The sequence below is a fragment of the Trematomus bernacchii genome, unplaced genomic scaffold (genome assembly GCF_902827165.1).
Source record: "Trematomus bernacchii unplaced genomic scaffold, fTreBer1.1, whole genome shotgun sequence".
Lineage (NCBI taxonomy): Eukaryota > Metazoa > Chordata > Actinopteri > Perciformes > Nototheniidae > Trematomus > Trematomus bernacchii.
This window is the reverse complement of record NW_022988027.1, coordinates 1-17,175: the sequence shown is the minus strand read 5'-3', so window position 1 is coordinate 17,175 and position 17,175 is coordinate 1. Positions and strand designations below refer to the sequence as shown.

Sequence of the window (17,175 nt, the reverse complement as noted above, 5' to 3'; positions counted from 1 at the left end):
TGGAAATAAACAATACTAATGAAAACTAATCCAAGCAGCACATAGTAAACTAAAAAAGAAATCAGCCAGCCAACCATGTGTGGACCTTTTGTCGGTTGAACTATCGATGTGATGGATTTAGTAGAGAGAATAATGAATGCCCTTTCTTGCAATGTAAACAAAAATGGAAAATAATTTGTATATTCAAACCAAATGTAAATGCTTCTTCCCGTGCTACGCCCTTTTACAATTTGAACATTTTACTTTTTTCCTCAATGGAGCTAACATTCAGACAAACCAACCTGTAAACATCACCTCCTTTGTGGAGGTAACATTACTTTGAATTATTATATATTTCCTTTAATATCTTTATCCCTCGCAGACCAAAAACCAGCAGCTCCACACAGTTCCAACAATTGGAAACACCAGGCAACCACATCGGTCTGAGTAATATTAAACGTTTGCACAAAGACTTGCTAAGCATTTAATTTGTGTTGAATGCAAATAGAGTTGGACTGAGGGACTCCATTATAGCACGGACAGGAAACCCTTCCCTCTCTGTGTGATTATTTCATCTTCTCTCCTTTTGTTCTCCTCTTTAAAACACACCTCTTCACACACACACACACACACACACACACACACACACACACACACACACACACTCACACACCCCTCAATAATATCTCCCCTGCACCTTTGCTTAAACACGCACACACACACAGTACATGGTGTGTTGTGTTTCTCTGTTTTGCCCTAAAGAGGTCATTTTGGACGGCCTCGTCTCAGCCGTCTCTTTCAAGACTGCAATACAACTCATGAAAGCATTCAATGTAGTAACTCATGGAATATAAGAGGTTTTCTCATTGGTTTTAAACATGTAAATAGATTTTGAGTAACAGAGTGACAGCAGGGACTGATCCCCCCCCCCATCACTTCCTGGTGACAGCTGAGATCTGACAGAGAGATAGCAACATGCTAACTGCGCTCTCTGATGTCTCAATCAGTCCCTCAGTAAACACACACTGTTCACAGGACTCTGACACGTACATACAATCATCATATAGGCTTCAACATGTCATGCTATATACAGGTTAAGAATAGCAGTTAAATATGCTGCATCATTCTATATTTACACGCTTTGCACATATGTATCTACAGTGGGGGGGTGCTGTACCTTCTAGAGCCCCCTGAGAGTGTTCCTGGTTATCTGAGTTCACTTTAACCCTTGGATGGCGTTCATATCGTTGTTATTCAGCCGGTGTTCGGGGGTCTGGAGTCCCGCTGAGCTACTGGGTTTGTGAATGAACACAACCAAACAATTGGATGTGAACATACTCAACAGATGTTCCCTTTATCCCAACTACAAGCCGTACAAACAGCTGATAAGGTTCATGTTTGCCCTTTACCTTTGTTGGAGCACAATTATAAATAAAGACCATATTTGTTTTTATTTTAAAATGCAATTGAACAAAAACATTTTCTTTTAATTAAATCACGATATGACAAATGTACAAATAAAGGGTTTTTCTTAAGTATTTTTTTTAGAGCATTAAGAACATTGATGTGAGTCTACACAACACTTCAGCCCCGTTAACACCAGTGGAGAACCGTGTCTATCACAACTGGACCTTCTGTAGACACACACACACACACACACACCCCGCCACCGCCCCCCCCACGCCGTTATAATGTACGTCTTTTCACTGAATTGTCGTCTTGAAAAGGTACTGACAACAATTCTGCAACAACACCATCTTCACCTGTTTCCATTTCAACGTTAAAACAATAAAACTTCAGATTAATTGCTCCGTGGCATTTCTCTGGATCCTCTGTCTCTCTCCAGTGAACTGCCGGGCCTTCTAGAGCACCTGGAACCCAGGGAAACTCTGAGAGAACACGTCCATTGGCTACAAATCAATATATGATTGGTTGATCAAACTGTCAATCCAAACGCTCTCATTCAGTGTGAGGGCCGGGGCCTTCTATCAAGGATATAGAATACCTGATTAAAGGATATTCTACCCAGAGACCCAGAACAACATCTGATTGGTCACATTTAGTTTCTAACACAAAACCACTGAAATGCTTCGTGCATGGACCGAGAAGGAGAAACAAATCAACGTAACACTGTGATATTACAGATCAACAACACACATACCATTCTCATTAATCATTTTATTTATATAATTAAATCGATGTTTGCAACTGGACCTTCTGTAGACACACAACCGCCGCCACCGCCCCCCCACGCCGTTATAATGTCCGTCTTTTCAGTGTTCCAGGGTATTCTCTGAATACCTTGAAGGCCCTGACGGTTCACCTCTGGTGAACACACAGCCTTTCAGAGTGTGTGGGGTGTGTGTGGGGGGGTGGGGTGTGTGTGAGTGTGTGTGTGTGAGTGTGTGTGTGTGTGTGAGTGTGTGTGTGTGTGTGGGGGGGGGGGGGGGGGGGGTGTACAGTGTGTGGTCATTGAAAACGTTCTCCACAGAAAATGAGCCGGGCCAATGAGTGTGAGTTTCTAAAGTTCATAAAGATATCTTTTTATTTTATGAGTTTTATTATTTTCTCCTGATAGCTTTGTGAAGCACCTTGAGATGACGTTGTTTTTAAAGTGTGCTATATAAATGAAATGTATTATTATTATAATTATTATAAAGTACCTGAAGGCATCCTCAGACCTGATCGCCTCACAAGTTGTTGCTGACACTGACAGCTTTAATCTGATAGGGCGCCCTGGTCGTCATGGAGACAGGAAATGGTTTCTGTAATCTGTAATCCATCAGCGTCTTCATGATCACTTCCTCAGAAATGCAGTTCAGGGAAGTGAGCTACACTTGAATCTATATTTGAATATATGTGTTTCTTGATGCTCTTATAGCACTTTGAATGGCCTCGTGTTGAAAGATGCTTTATCAATACACTTTCTTTGCCTTTCCTTTAATGGAGCGATTGAACAAAGGCAGTGACAGAGAATCAAGACGTCCTCAGAGAGAGTCTGTCTCCTTCTATAGATCTCACACTGATGAACACAGAGAGCGACTGGACGGCAGCACGACCCTCTGTGATCTTATCAAAGTTAAAGAGAATTATAAAAAAAGCATGTACATCACAAACACACACACACACACACACACACACACACACACACACACACACACACACACACACACACACACACACACACACACACACACACACACACACACACACACACACACACACACACACACACACACACACACACACACACACACACACACACACACACACACACACACACACACACACACACACACACACACACACACACACACCACCTATGATAAGGACCTGTAGCGTATTGCACAACACCTCTCATCACATCATGGAGCTATTGCACAACCCCCCCCCCCCCCCCCCCCCATGAGTGAATGTGTGTCAGTCTGAATGGAAGTGCTTTGGCCTCACAGCACCGTTATTAAAGCTTCTCTGCTATTAGACAGGTGATGTTAGGGGGGGGGGGGGTTGGTGGCTGCGGGCTGCAACTCCTGATCGGAGCAGAGACACACGTTCACCAAGCCGAAAAAACTATATCCAGTCACAGAGATCTGCTATTTTAAAGTAAAGTCAATACATATATACGAGGAGGCGTGTGGCGCAGTGGGTTAATGCGCTGATCTTCGAATCAGAGGATTGCAAGTTCGAGTCCCACTGCAGTCAGCATGTCGTTGTGTCCCTGAGACACTTCACCCCAAATTGCTCCTGTGGGGATTGCCCACAGTATTGAGTACTTGCTTTGGATAAAAGCGTCTAACAAGTGACGTGTAATGTAATGTAACATATCGACCCTAAATATAGTCTATATTAAGAACGAGGAAAGTTTTAACTTAGGCCTACATAACGTTTTTTGTAAACATATGATAACTGTGCGAGGGTGATGACGTCAGAGCATCATCATGTGCAAGAGACAGCCCCGGCCCAATTTAACCCCTGCTCAGAAGACACACTCTGAAGACACACTCTCTGAAGACACACTCTCTAAAGACACACTCTCTGTCTCTGAAGACACACTCTCTGAAGACACACTCTCTGAAGACACACTCTCTGTCTCTGAAGACACTCTCTATATCAGTGTGTGGTTCTAGTCACTTTGCTCAGCGCCCCCTTCTCTGACTGAAGCTCAGAGGGTGGCAGGAGATTCTGAGGGGTGGCATCCCCTGGCAGAAGTATATGCTGATTAAATCTCAGTCATATCAATCAATGTTAACTTGGAAAGCCACAATGTTAATATTTTAATTCAATAAAAACGTTCTCAACCTCAACGAGAGCAAGACTGAGGTCATCTTTTTTGGACCGCAACCTCCAGCCTCTCCGGTTGATATTCTGGGCTCTCTAAAAAAAAACATCCTCCCCTCGGACCTTGGAGTGACCTTCACTAGCACTTTTAAATTCGACAAGCAGGTCAGCACCGTAGTCAAATCCTGCTTTTTTTAAATAAGACTATTGGCTAAATCCAAGTCGTATTTATCTTTTAAAGACTTAGAAAGGGTTATTAACGCCTTTGTAACCTCGAGACTGGACTATTGCAAAGCTCTGTATGTGGGTATGGACCAGGCCTCAATTAAACGCCTGCAGCTAGTCCAAAACGCAGCTGCACGTTTGCTGACTGGCCACAAAAAGCGTGACCACATCACCCCAATTCTGGCCTCACTCCACTGGCTTCCAGTTCGGTTCAGAATTGATTTTAAAATCCTTTTATTTGTTTTTAAAGCCCTAAATGGGCTGGCTCCGGCCTATATAGCTGAACTCCTCCAGCGCTACACCCCAGCCAGAGCTTTAAGGTCTGCTGACCAGCTGCTGCTGGTAGTGCCCAAGACCAGGCTCAAAACCCGAGGGCACCGAGCCTTCGCAGCAGCTGGCCCTAGGCTCTGGAACACTCTGCCCCTCCATGTGAGGTCGGCCCAGACCCTAGGGGTTTTTAAATCTACACTAAAAACACACTTCTTCTCTCTGGCCTTCTAGTTAGAGCGGAGCACGACTCCTGACTTTTCCTTGTGTTTTTTTTATTTGATTTTTTATATATATCTGTATTATTGTCTTTTATTGTGATTGTAGTAATGTGTTTTTATTACATGTACAGCACTTTGGCTCGACCAAAAATCGCTTTTAAATGTGCTATATATATAAAACCTGATTTGAACATTAGGTGACATTATTGTGGCACATCAGTAAAGCTTACATATAAATATATAAGGTGGCAGACAGAATTTAATGCATTTTAACTGAACAATAACTGAATGAGTTAGTTTCACTCTTAGACCAGCAGGGGAACCAAATCTATGAAGACTGCTGCAATAAGTACATGAATGAACTGTCTCATCGATGTTTGTCTGAATGAATATGATACTATTAACAATCATATTATTCCTATCAGCTGTCAATCACTGTTATGATTCACATATTCATTTATTATTGAATAAACTATAGTTTATTCAATAATAAACTATAGTTTATTATTGAATAAAAATCACTGTCCACATTAAAGAGCAGCTGAAGACTTCCCTTTTTATAAAGCTGAGAGTCAGGCCTGACATCAACACCCTAATGCAGGGGGGTCAAACTCCATTTCATCTCGGGCCACATCAGCATTAAGTTTGCACTCAAAGGGCCGGTTGTAACTTTAAGACTATATAAATAAATAAATAAATATATAATATATGTAAAATAATGTATTATACGTTATTGACTCTCTCAGAAGTCTAGGGCAAATAATTCTCTTCAGTGTGAATATCACAAAATGAGTAAGAAACCATTCCAATGTGTACTATCGGACAGTAACAAAAACAGTTTCAAAGGGGAGTGATTAGTAAAATATGCATAAATAAAAAGAAAGAATACTAACTAGGTAAGAAGCAATGTTCAAATCATTAACCCGGGCTTAACAGGTTCATGAGGATTACAGAACCTCTCCATAGTCAGAACCAAGCTGGTTCCACCTGAACCTGTTCCTCCCCGGACTCTGGTCCTCTGCTCTGTGACTCTGATCTCTGAGTCCTTCTTCTACTTTTCTACACACTTTGTTTTTTGCACCTGCCTTTGTTCAGTCGGGCTTTTAGTTCTTTAGTTGCTTCAAAATGTGAAGCAGCAAACCCCAATGTTAGTTGTTCTGTATCTGTGTGAAAGAGCTTGTTATTTTAAATGAGACATTTATGTTTACTTGTTCTCCTTCTAAAGACTAGCGTTGGATCATTTCGCTCAAAATAGGATCATGCTCAGCCTCTGATGTGATGATTTGACATGTAGCTGAAGAGAGAAGAGAGCGGGAAGTGACCATCAGATATCAATACCATATCAATACCATCAGATATGTTTCCAGAGAGACTCCACCTCTCGCTTTACGCTGATATAATGCGAGGACAAAACATGAGATACTCAGAATAAAGAGAGCGAGAGAGAGAGAGACAGAAGAGAGACATGGATCACCTGCTGCTGCTGATGATGCTACTGCTCTGTAGCTCAGGTAAGAATACACTTTATTATTTATTATATTCAAATATCTTTGTGATCTCTCAAGAAAAAACTACTCGTAAACACTGACAGCAAGATACACACACACACACACAGCGGTTGCCCAAGTTGAAGGCCCAAGCAAAGCTGCTTTGTTTAGTTATTGTGAATGTGTGCCTTGCTCCTGAGTGCTGTGTTCCCAGTGATCGTGCCGCCGTGCACACGGAGTTTCAAACGTGGTTTCTATGCTGCTCTTTATTTCTGTGTCTCTACGCAGTGATGTTGGCCATGCTGTTGATCTTATCTACATGACGGGTTAGTGGGTCCTCACATGCCCTCTCTGTAGACCGGGCGCACACACACACAAAATATATATTTTATTGATCTCCCCTTCATCGTCTTTATATTCAGACATTACGAGTTGTTTTCTCCGGAGGCCGCGCTGACGCCTAGAGAGAGTGTCTTTAGAGAGTGGGTCAGTGGTGCAATAGCTCCCTGTCCTTATCGTTGATGGTGTGTGTGTGTGTGTGTGTGTGTGTGTGTGTGTGTGTGTGTGTGTGTGTGTGTGTGTGTGTGTGTGTGTGTGTGTGTGTGTGTGTGTGCGTGCGTGCGTGCGTGCATGTGTGTGTGTGTGTGTGTGTGTGTGTGTGTGTGTGTGTGTGTGTGTGTGTGTGTGTGTGTGTGTGTGATCAGATCAGATGAAGACACGTCATCAGTTGCATAATCAGCAGAAACTACGGAAAGAGTTTGTTTTCAACAAGGGTGTAACTTTGGTTTGAGAAGTGGGGGGGCACAAAACAGGGGTCCTCCACAATGAAACATTTTCTCTATTTAATTCCATTTCCTGCCTTTCTACAAATATATTAGGGACTATGGTGTTAACAAGGCCAAGAGAAGTGTGTGGTGTATATGATGAGAGTGCAGATGGATCTAGTGTCCTCTCATAAGTGGGGTCTGCATACACCCACCGTCTGGTTTCTAAGCATAAGTGGGGTCTATATATTTACACTCTTCAGATTGTAGGTACCATTGGGGTCACTAACACACACACACACACACATACACACAGAAACTCACAGTCTCACACAAATACACACACACTCACACATGTTCAAATATGAAGACACACAGACACACACATGCAATCACACATACTGACCACACACAGAGAGACCCCCCCACAAACAATCACACACACATACATACAAACACATACACACACATAATTGGGGTGATTTTACACACTATATTACACACACACACACACACACACACACACACACACACACACACACACACACACACACACACACACACACACACACTCACACACACTCACAATAATAATACATGTTGTATTGAACGTCCCATCAGTGTGTTTATACTCAGTTATATGAAGGCATTAATATTTGTGTCGAGCCAACTCAAAGTGTGTGTCCTCTAACACGTTCTAACACCTCTATTATATCATTCACACTGATCTCTATTGTTGCATCTTTCAATGAGTCTGCCTACACCATTGTTCAACCTGATCTCACCAGAATGCGTGACTCCACCACGACTCCTTAACACTGCATTGCGTGGTGGAGTCACGAACTTTGCTACATTTACGTGTCTGCACCACGCAAACAACGCCAATGTAAAGTGAATGAGGCTCCTTTGTCGTGGTGCACACACGCATTTCTACAACGTCCAGCAGTGAGCTTTTATTCTATAAAACGTTTTTAAAATCTACTGTATAGCTTGTAGTAACTCACAGGAGGCTTCTTTTATTTTATTTGTATTCATAATAATTTTTATTTTTCGTCAGAATGTATTATGGTGCATTATTCACCAATGTTTGTTCTCAAAAAACAATGCATTGTGTGTAATACAACTGTGATTTTTATTAAATTAGTTCGTTTTTAAGGAAGGCCAGAGCTTCAGCTGTGTCAAAGAGATTGTTCCCTTTAGTTAACGTTATTTAAAAGATAATTATATTCCTATTTGATTAAGTACCCTTTATTGTATTACGGACCCAAAGAGCTGAGCGTCCATTCCCATTGGATAACAGAGCATTTTACACCCGGAAGTAAGTATTCTCCTTACTGTCCATTGATTTTATTTACAGTGATATCTGCACTACTCATCAACTCAAAAACACCAGATTATCCTTGTTAATTACACAACATTGATTGGTTTAAATTGTGTACAATGCTTTTGTATTTTCCCCTTTCGATTCGGAGAAACAAATATGTTTTCGGAGTGTGTGGATGGTAGAAGACACTACACTACCCAGAATCCTCAGCTATTGTTCCGCTTTGCCTCAAGCTCTGTGATTGGTTGACCTCCAACTGCATTCCAATGAAAAAAACGTTTCGTCAAAGATCAAATCATACTTTATTCAGCAGTGCTTGCTTTACTCTTTGAAAGTCATCACATGAATGCATTGTAATGAATGGTTTGGCTGCATTAAACATTACACATCTGTCGTAGTTCTTTATTTATCTACAGAGATCGGGCCTCAGAATAGACCGGAAACTATTCTTTTACCGTTCTATTTTAATTTCACAATAAAGTTAGTAGTAATAATTTGTTTTGATATTATTGTTTTTTATTAACTACTAGACCGCTGGGTCATGTTAAGACCATCTTTTCTGTGTTGCTGTGGGTTTTTTTACATCGCTTTTGTGTTACAAATATCAAAACAATAACAGAATATATCCGTCGTAAACTAAACCAGAAACAGCAGTATATTTTATTTTGTTAACACTGTAAACTTGACAGCTTTTTAACCCGCACCTCCTACTGGTTAAAGCACGTTATTACACGTTTAGAGTAATGCAATGCAGGTAGATTGGGTTGCTTTTTATTGACTGTTTTAAAATGCCTTTTTCTTAATGTCTTTCATTTTTGTAAAGCACTTTTGAATGTGTTATATTTGATGAAAACATTTCAATATTAAGAGTACATACTCTTAATATAGTGGGAAAGTGGAAGGTCAATGATATAAATAATATAGAATAGAAAATATCAAGAAGATACTGTAAGTGATCTCTACAATAAAACAGTTTAGTGCCTGATAGGAGGATGTGCAAAACAGACAAACTTATAAGGCTTTATTTAAACATTAAAGAATACTTTAGGTTAAGGTCGTCTTTTAAATAAGAAAAAAGCTTTGGGGGTATCTACAGATATTAAGCCTGACAAAGTACTTAACGTCTAATATATTGCATGGTTTGTTTTGGAACTTGACAATCAACTTTCCTTCAATGTTAACTATGTTGAAGCACTTATTTTAACTGATATTATACATATTAATTATACTCTTATAAGATGTATGTAGATAGTATAAGAAATGTGCAGAATATGTTTAATGGTGGAGGTACACAGATATCGATAGATGTCTTGTGATGCACTGTTGATGAACCTGTGACCCAAGTGTTTCATTCATTGCATAACTACACCGTAGTTGTGTATATGATATGTCAATAAACCTTAGAAAATCTTGAAATCTTGAAAGGGATGTGCAAAATAGCCATTATATACAGTTTTTAATGAACTATTAGTAGAGAATAACGAGTAATGAATATGCTTTAGGGATCTGCAGATACATATTTAGTCTTCTCAAGCACCCACTACCAAATATCTCGCCTGATTGTTGGCTGAATTCACTGAATTTTACTCCGGTGTAACTAAAGTCTGATTTAAGGGTTGTTTATATTTCACATCATTAATCCAAATCTGTAAAGTAACTAAAATAAATGTAGTGGAGTAAAAATACCAGGTTAACCTTAAAGAAAGCCCTCAGGATTATAAAAGACCCCCATCACCCCACAAACTGTTCTGTCTGCTGCCGTCTGGCAGGCGGTACCGCAGCATCCGGACTAAAACCACCAGACTCAGGGACAGTTTCATCCCACAGGCCATAAGACTATTAAACACCTGAACTTAGAAACAACATCCATAACATTCATCTGGCTGCTACTTAGAAATTATTTATCTAATATATCATATTCCAATCACTTGTATATAGACTCTTATTGCACTATTTCACTTTTTACTATTTTACTATTTTTCTTTTTGTATTTACTTGCACTATTTGTTCTGTGTAGCCTATCTGTTTTATTGTGTTGCACTGTTGGAGGAGCCTGTGACCTAAGGGGGGGGGGTAGGACACGTTCTAAGCACATGGTGTAGTCCTATAGCTGAGGATTCTGGGTAGTGTAGTGCCTTCTGCCATCCACACACTACGAACAAATATTTGTTTCTCCGAATCGAAAGGGGAAAATACAAAAGCATTGCACACAATTTAAACCAATCAATGTTGTGTAATTAACAAGGATAATCTGGTGTTTTTGAGTTGATGAGTAGTGCAGATATCACTGTAAATAAAATCAATGGACAGTAAGGAGAATACTTACTTCCGGGTGTAAAATGCTCTGTTATCCAATGGGAATGGACGCTCAGCTCTTTGGGTCCGTAATACAATAAAGGGGACTTAATCAAATAGGAATATAATTATCTTTTAAATAACGTTAACTAAAGGGAACAATCTCTTTGACACAGCTGAAGCTCTGGCCTTCCTTAAAAACGAACTAATTTAATAAAAATCACAGTTGTATTACACACAATGCACTGTTTTTTGAGAACAAACATTGGTGAATAATGCACCATAATACATTCTGACGAAAAATAAAAATGATTATGGATACAAATAAAATAAAAGAAGCCTCCTGTGAGTTACTACAAGCTATACAGTAGATTTTAAAAACGTTTTATAGAATAAAAGCTCACTGCTGGACGTTGTAGAAATGCGTGTGTGCACCACGACAAAGGAGCCTCATTCACTTTACATAGGGGTTGTTTGCGTGGTGCAGACACGTAAATGTAGCAAAGTTCGTGACTCCACCACGCAATGCGGTGTTAAGGAGTCGTGGTGGAGTCACGCATTCTGGTGAGACCAGGTTGCCATTGTTCATTATTGTGAATTACCTGTGGTTTCTTTGACTGCTGTCTGAGTGTGTGTGTATGAGTGGGGTCCGCATACACACCGTCTGGTTTTTAAGCATGAGTGGGGTCTATATACACACTGTGTTACACACACAAACACACACAAAAAATACACACAAACACACTCACAAAAACACATGTACATACTCTTACGCACACATATTTACATTGACACACACACACAGAGGTACTGAGGTGGGATCCATATATACACACAGTCTCTTTTTTAGGCATCAGTGGGGTCACTTTAAATACACACGTACACACTCACACAAACAAACTCTTACATCAAGTTTTATCACCAAATACTTTGATATTTGTTAAACACACTCACACAAATCACAGAGACACACCAACTTACATGCACACAAACACACACACACAAAAACACACACACACACACACACACACACACACACACACACACACACACACACACACACACACACACACACACACACATGCATGCATGCACCCCCCCCCCCCTTCTGAAGGTGGTACAGCATGGATCAGAGCAGGCAGGATCCTGGAGTAAACACAGAGATCATCATCATCAGAAAGAGCAGAGGTCACTGAGTAGAAGCAGCTTCCTGGAGACGTTCAGCTACTGAGCTGTAGGGGGCGACCACACACACACCATCTGGTTTAGAGACATACATTCACAAAGTCTGGGTGTTAGACAGAGGTGGGGTCCATATATTCATGCTGTCTTACACACACACACACACACACTCACACACACACACACACACACACACACACACACACACATCCACACGCACACACAGACACTTACACAAAACTCATACAATTACACACACGCATTCACACACACACACACATACATACACACACACACACACACACACACACACACAAATACATTCACAAAAACACACACTCACACACAAACACATACACACTTGAGGATACACACACATCCAATCGGAAACTCAGAGCATCAAACACTTACACATCAACACATACACACTTACACTTACACTTACACTTACACACCCACCCACGCACACACACACACACACACACACACACACACACACACACACACACACACACACACACACACACACACACACACACACACACACACACACACACACACACACACACACACACACACACACACACACACACACACACACACACACACACACACACACACACACACACACACTAACAGGTACAGGTCAGTTAGTTAACGTCTGCAGTTAGTGATAGGGGAGTGAGGCGTTCAGGTGACAGCAGAAGGTGGGAACTGGCAGCATCTCTTTCCTCTGTGGGTCCTCCTAATGTAATTGTTGCTGTAGAACATGTGTCAGTGTGATGATGGTGCACCATGACTCATTTGAATTGAAGGAGCATATTCTCTAAACTCAACTGTTGCTTTAACTCTGAATATGTGACTTCTCTGTATGAACGTGTTATTCTCAGCTTTAGTAAACTGGTGAAATGACTCCACAGTGAGTTCACTGACGTGTTTCTGAGATGATAGTAAACTCTGTTTACCTTATCTTCTGATTTCTCCTCAGGACTCCAGGCTGAAGGAGAACACAACTCAACAGGTAAAGTGCTCAGTTTATTCACCCTGTTACTCTTTAAGTGATTCAAGTCTGTAAACAACCTTTATCATAAAACATGATGTAGTTTAAAGACTTCACCACTAACTGATCCTAGTTTCATCATTTATGATTTTACCATGTTTGTGAAACCAGGATATACTTCAAAGGTAAACAACAAACCATCATCACCTTGTCATCACCACCACTTTTCATGATTATACTTTATAAATACCATCAGATCATCACATTGAAAAGGAATCTAACTTCGATACAACCAACGTTAATATCTAGGCCGTCTCCGATAAAGTACAAACCGGTTTTATTGAGGTTTTAACAAAAATAGCGGATTTACAAGAATCCAAAAAATAACAAAAGACACCAAGTCAAAATACAAAAGCAACAGGATCACAAGTCAAATGTCCTAAAAAAGCCTTCTAAAAGAGCCCAAGCCCAAGAGCCAAGACCCTCAAGCTCTCAAGCCTCAAACAGCCTCAAAGACTCCCCTTGTCTCTTCACACATCATCTTTTAGTCTCTTGCCTCCTCCCTCTCTGCATCAGGTGGTTTCCCCTTTTCTATCTTTGAGGGAGAAGGAGGTCACATATGTTCAACTTTTACTTAATCAACAATTGTTCAAAATGAACAAAAAAATGTAAAGTTCAAATTAAAACAAATAAAGACTGATAGTAATAATATGCAATTTTAACGAGAGGGAATATGAACATTTTTCATGAAAGCAGAACACGTTGTCAATGTCATGTTTAGAATCAAGTTTTTTCTTTAAACATTTCATTTCAAATATGCAAACTTGAAGTTGGTTCAAGTCCTTTGCGTAGGCCGCCTGTCTCAGGTCCAGAGAGTAGTGAGAGTATGTAAAGGCGGGGGTGCTGATCTCTATCTCGGAGCTGCATGTCAAACCACATCAACATCCGGTGCTTAGCCTGCAGCAAGGAGGAGAGGCAAAAGAGGAGAAATCTCCCTCTCAGCAGTTTGGAACATTTTCTTTAGAATTGTTTTCTTAAGCAGCTTTTATGGATAAAGGTTTTTAGCAAAGTTGGGAGAGGAGGAATCATGTTGATCTACCGAAGCCAACCTCTCCATTTCCCCTGAACAACAGGACTCTCCCTCCCTAAATGTCTTCCTTTGTTTAACTCCCTTGTTTTGTTAACCCATGACCCAAAAAGAAACATGTACATTTTAAGATTAGCCTTAGCAGTTTAAGGGCCAGCCAAAAAAAAAACCTCCGCTTCCGCTGTATGCTTCTGTTTACCTTCCGACCTCAGACACGGTATGGAGTTGACGTTTTGGTGGTCGTGTAACTGAGTTATTTAAGCCAATAACTCAGCCACAAATACAAATACAGATCGACCATTCAAATGCAATAGAAATGCTGAGTCGGAGGCGAAGGCGGTTAAGAAGCCTTAACAAAAGGATTGCCAGAGTCAAACGGGCGTGGTTTGCATTCCGCACAACCAATCAGACGTACGAACTATTTTCTCCCACGACAGTCCCTGCTCTGTAGCAGGGACTGAAAAGCGGGTCAGACGAACTAATTTGAGCTACTTTAGTTCCTGGGGCTTTTTGGTGTGAACGCAAATATATCGTAGTTCTGATGAACTATTGTGGGAAAAGTACTCCAAAGTACTCCGGTGTGAACGCGCCTCATGGCAGTAACAACTCTACCAATTACACATTCACCGGGAACATAAGGTCCCCACTCCAAAGGCTCCAGTCTCTCTTCACGAAGGTATCCTTGCTTGGCCATATTGGCACCCAGTAGGGCTTTCCCCACTAGATGAGATCACAAACCCCGTCCCTGGACCAGGGTTACCAGCCCCCCGAATGTATTCGCTAGTGCAGTCTGTGGCAGGGCCATTATTTGTCTTTCTTATCTGTGTGCAGTGTACTTAGGCAAAATGTGTCAAGCTCAACAGTATTCTTTTTATTTACCTGCACAAACAACAACATCAGAAAAAAGGCTTTTGTGTTCCTTTTTTCAGTTTTTGTTGAAAATCTTTATGGGATTTTTGGGGGATTTAGTTTCTTGTGTTAAAAGAGAAACACACACGTACACGGACCCATATTGCACATGTTCACCAAAGGGTTCAAATGACAGAGCCACACATACACATGCTACTAATCTCTACGTTTAGCTTTCTGATTGAAATGTTTTTTAGCTCTACTTAATCATATGTTTCATGTTTCAGGTCCTATTAGTTTATAGATGTGGGGGAGATGTTATACTTGATTCAAAGAAGTGATACCACAGTGTAGAAATACTGTAACAAGAACAAGTCTGGTATGTAAATGTACTTAGGTCAAAGTATTAGGATCAAATAATGCTTAAAGTACCATCATTAATATGACTCATAGTACGACTATTTTCATAATGATATATTATAGTCTGGATTCTAATCAATGATCCATTCATGTGAACATCATTTTGAATTTAGCAGCTGGTAAAGGTGGAGATAACTTGAATGACTTGTTCTACTTCCAGGCAGGGACGTGCACAGACATTTGGAGGGGCTATTGCTCTAAACTGGAAAACGGGCCTCCCCCCGGAAAAAAACATAAGACCTTTTGAAAATTGTAACTTGTTTTTAATGTAAAAGAAACCAAACGATTATTACATCAACTAAATTGAACAGTAATTCACATCTCATAAGAAAATAAGCAAAGGCGACTATACTTGCATTCGGTGACTTGATTTTAAAAATGAAAACCAGGGACATTTTTAGTTTTGCGGTCCATATCTCATTAAAATATCTAATGTTACTAACTATTAAAGAAAGAATGGGGACAATTCAATGTAGTATTCCATAACTTAATAACAGAGATGGTCAAACTAAAGCGGTACATGGCAGAAATCCTACAATGCAGCGGGACAGTGAACTGTTCACCCGTGAGAGGGCGATCAAGAAAAGAGAGCGAGCGGCGCGTTGAGGGAGTTTACAGATGAGAAGACACAGAAAGACAGAAGCACAATAACAACAAGTAGGCTATATTTAGGTGTTTCTTTGTAAATAACCCACGGTATCAAAAAAAACATGGAAATGGCCCTTGAGAGGAAAAAGGTTCCCCACCCCTGCTCTACACAGACAGTTCTAACTCGTTGCTTTAAATGACTCACAGTTTGAAGTGTTGCTTGGCCTCCGATGGTTAGATGATGTGTTTGCTCAAAATAAAATAACAAACTTTTGCACATGCAACAAAGAAAATAGGCCTTTACAATATTCAAAAGAAATAGGCCAAACTCAAATAAAAGAACAAACAACTGAGGTATTCTTTCTTTCTTGATAATGCTTATAACTTCATAACTTAAAGGGTACTTGTACCATTTGTATGTACGTGTACGTGTACGGTTAACAACTGTTCCTCGACGGCGTCTCTCAACAGGTTGCCCATCACTGTGGCTTTAGCACAGGCTCCGTGGGAAATGTAGTCCTTTATAGTGCGTTGACTACAGACGTCACAATTAGGCCTTTCTTATCAAAGCTAAATACTGGCTCTAACAAGTATTATAAAACCATATACTCCAGTAAAGTTATTCAAACCTGTACTTACAGTACTTGAGTATATGTACTTTATTCCTTCCCACCACTGGTTTATAGAGAGCTGGAGTTAATGATCTGATTATCACTCGGAAGTATTAATAGAATAAATGATTCATTATTAAAATATGCTAATATCAATGAAGGACACGACTCTCTTGTTTCTCTCCAGAGCCTGGTGTCAGGCTGGTGGGAGGAGAGAGTCGCTGTGCAGGAGACCTGGAGGTTAGGATTAGGGTTCAGGGAGAATGGAGACCAGTGGACTATTCCTCTCCCTGGACCCTGCAGGATGTAGGAGTCGCCTGCAGAGAGCTCGACTGTGGCTCTGCTGTTTCTGTGGGAGAGAGAAAGGAGTCCTCAAAGAGATCTGCGTTGTACATCACCTCTTACTGTAGTCAGCCTGTTCAGTCTGTATCTGCTCTGAGGGAGTGTTTCGCATCATCTTCCTCTTCCTCCTTCCTGAATCTCACCTGCTCAGGTAAGCCCATCAGGGACATTGTTTATGACATCATGTCCTCTGTCTCTTTGTTAGTCTCTCTCTCTCTCTCTCTCTCTCTCTCTCCCGGGCTCTCGCGCTTCTCTC

At 40.7% G+C, this 17,175-nt stretch overlaps 1 protein-coding gene across 1 annotated transcript; it reads left to right on the top strand.

Moving 5' to 3' along the window:
* Positions 1 to 6,394: 6,394 nt before the first annotated feature.
* Positions 6,395 to 17,070, top strand: LOC117472283 (scavenger receptor cysteine-rich type 1 protein M130-like; the record flags this gene model as incomplete). The annotated part of the gene is made up of 3 exons (XM_034117448.1): positions 6,395 to 6,481; positions 13,011 to 13,043; positions 16,765 to 17,070. Coding segments are annotated over exons 1-3 (385 nt in total), but the record flags the coding sequence as incomplete, so codon positions are not given.
* Between the last annotated feature and the right edge of the window lie 105 nt (positions 17,071 to 17,175).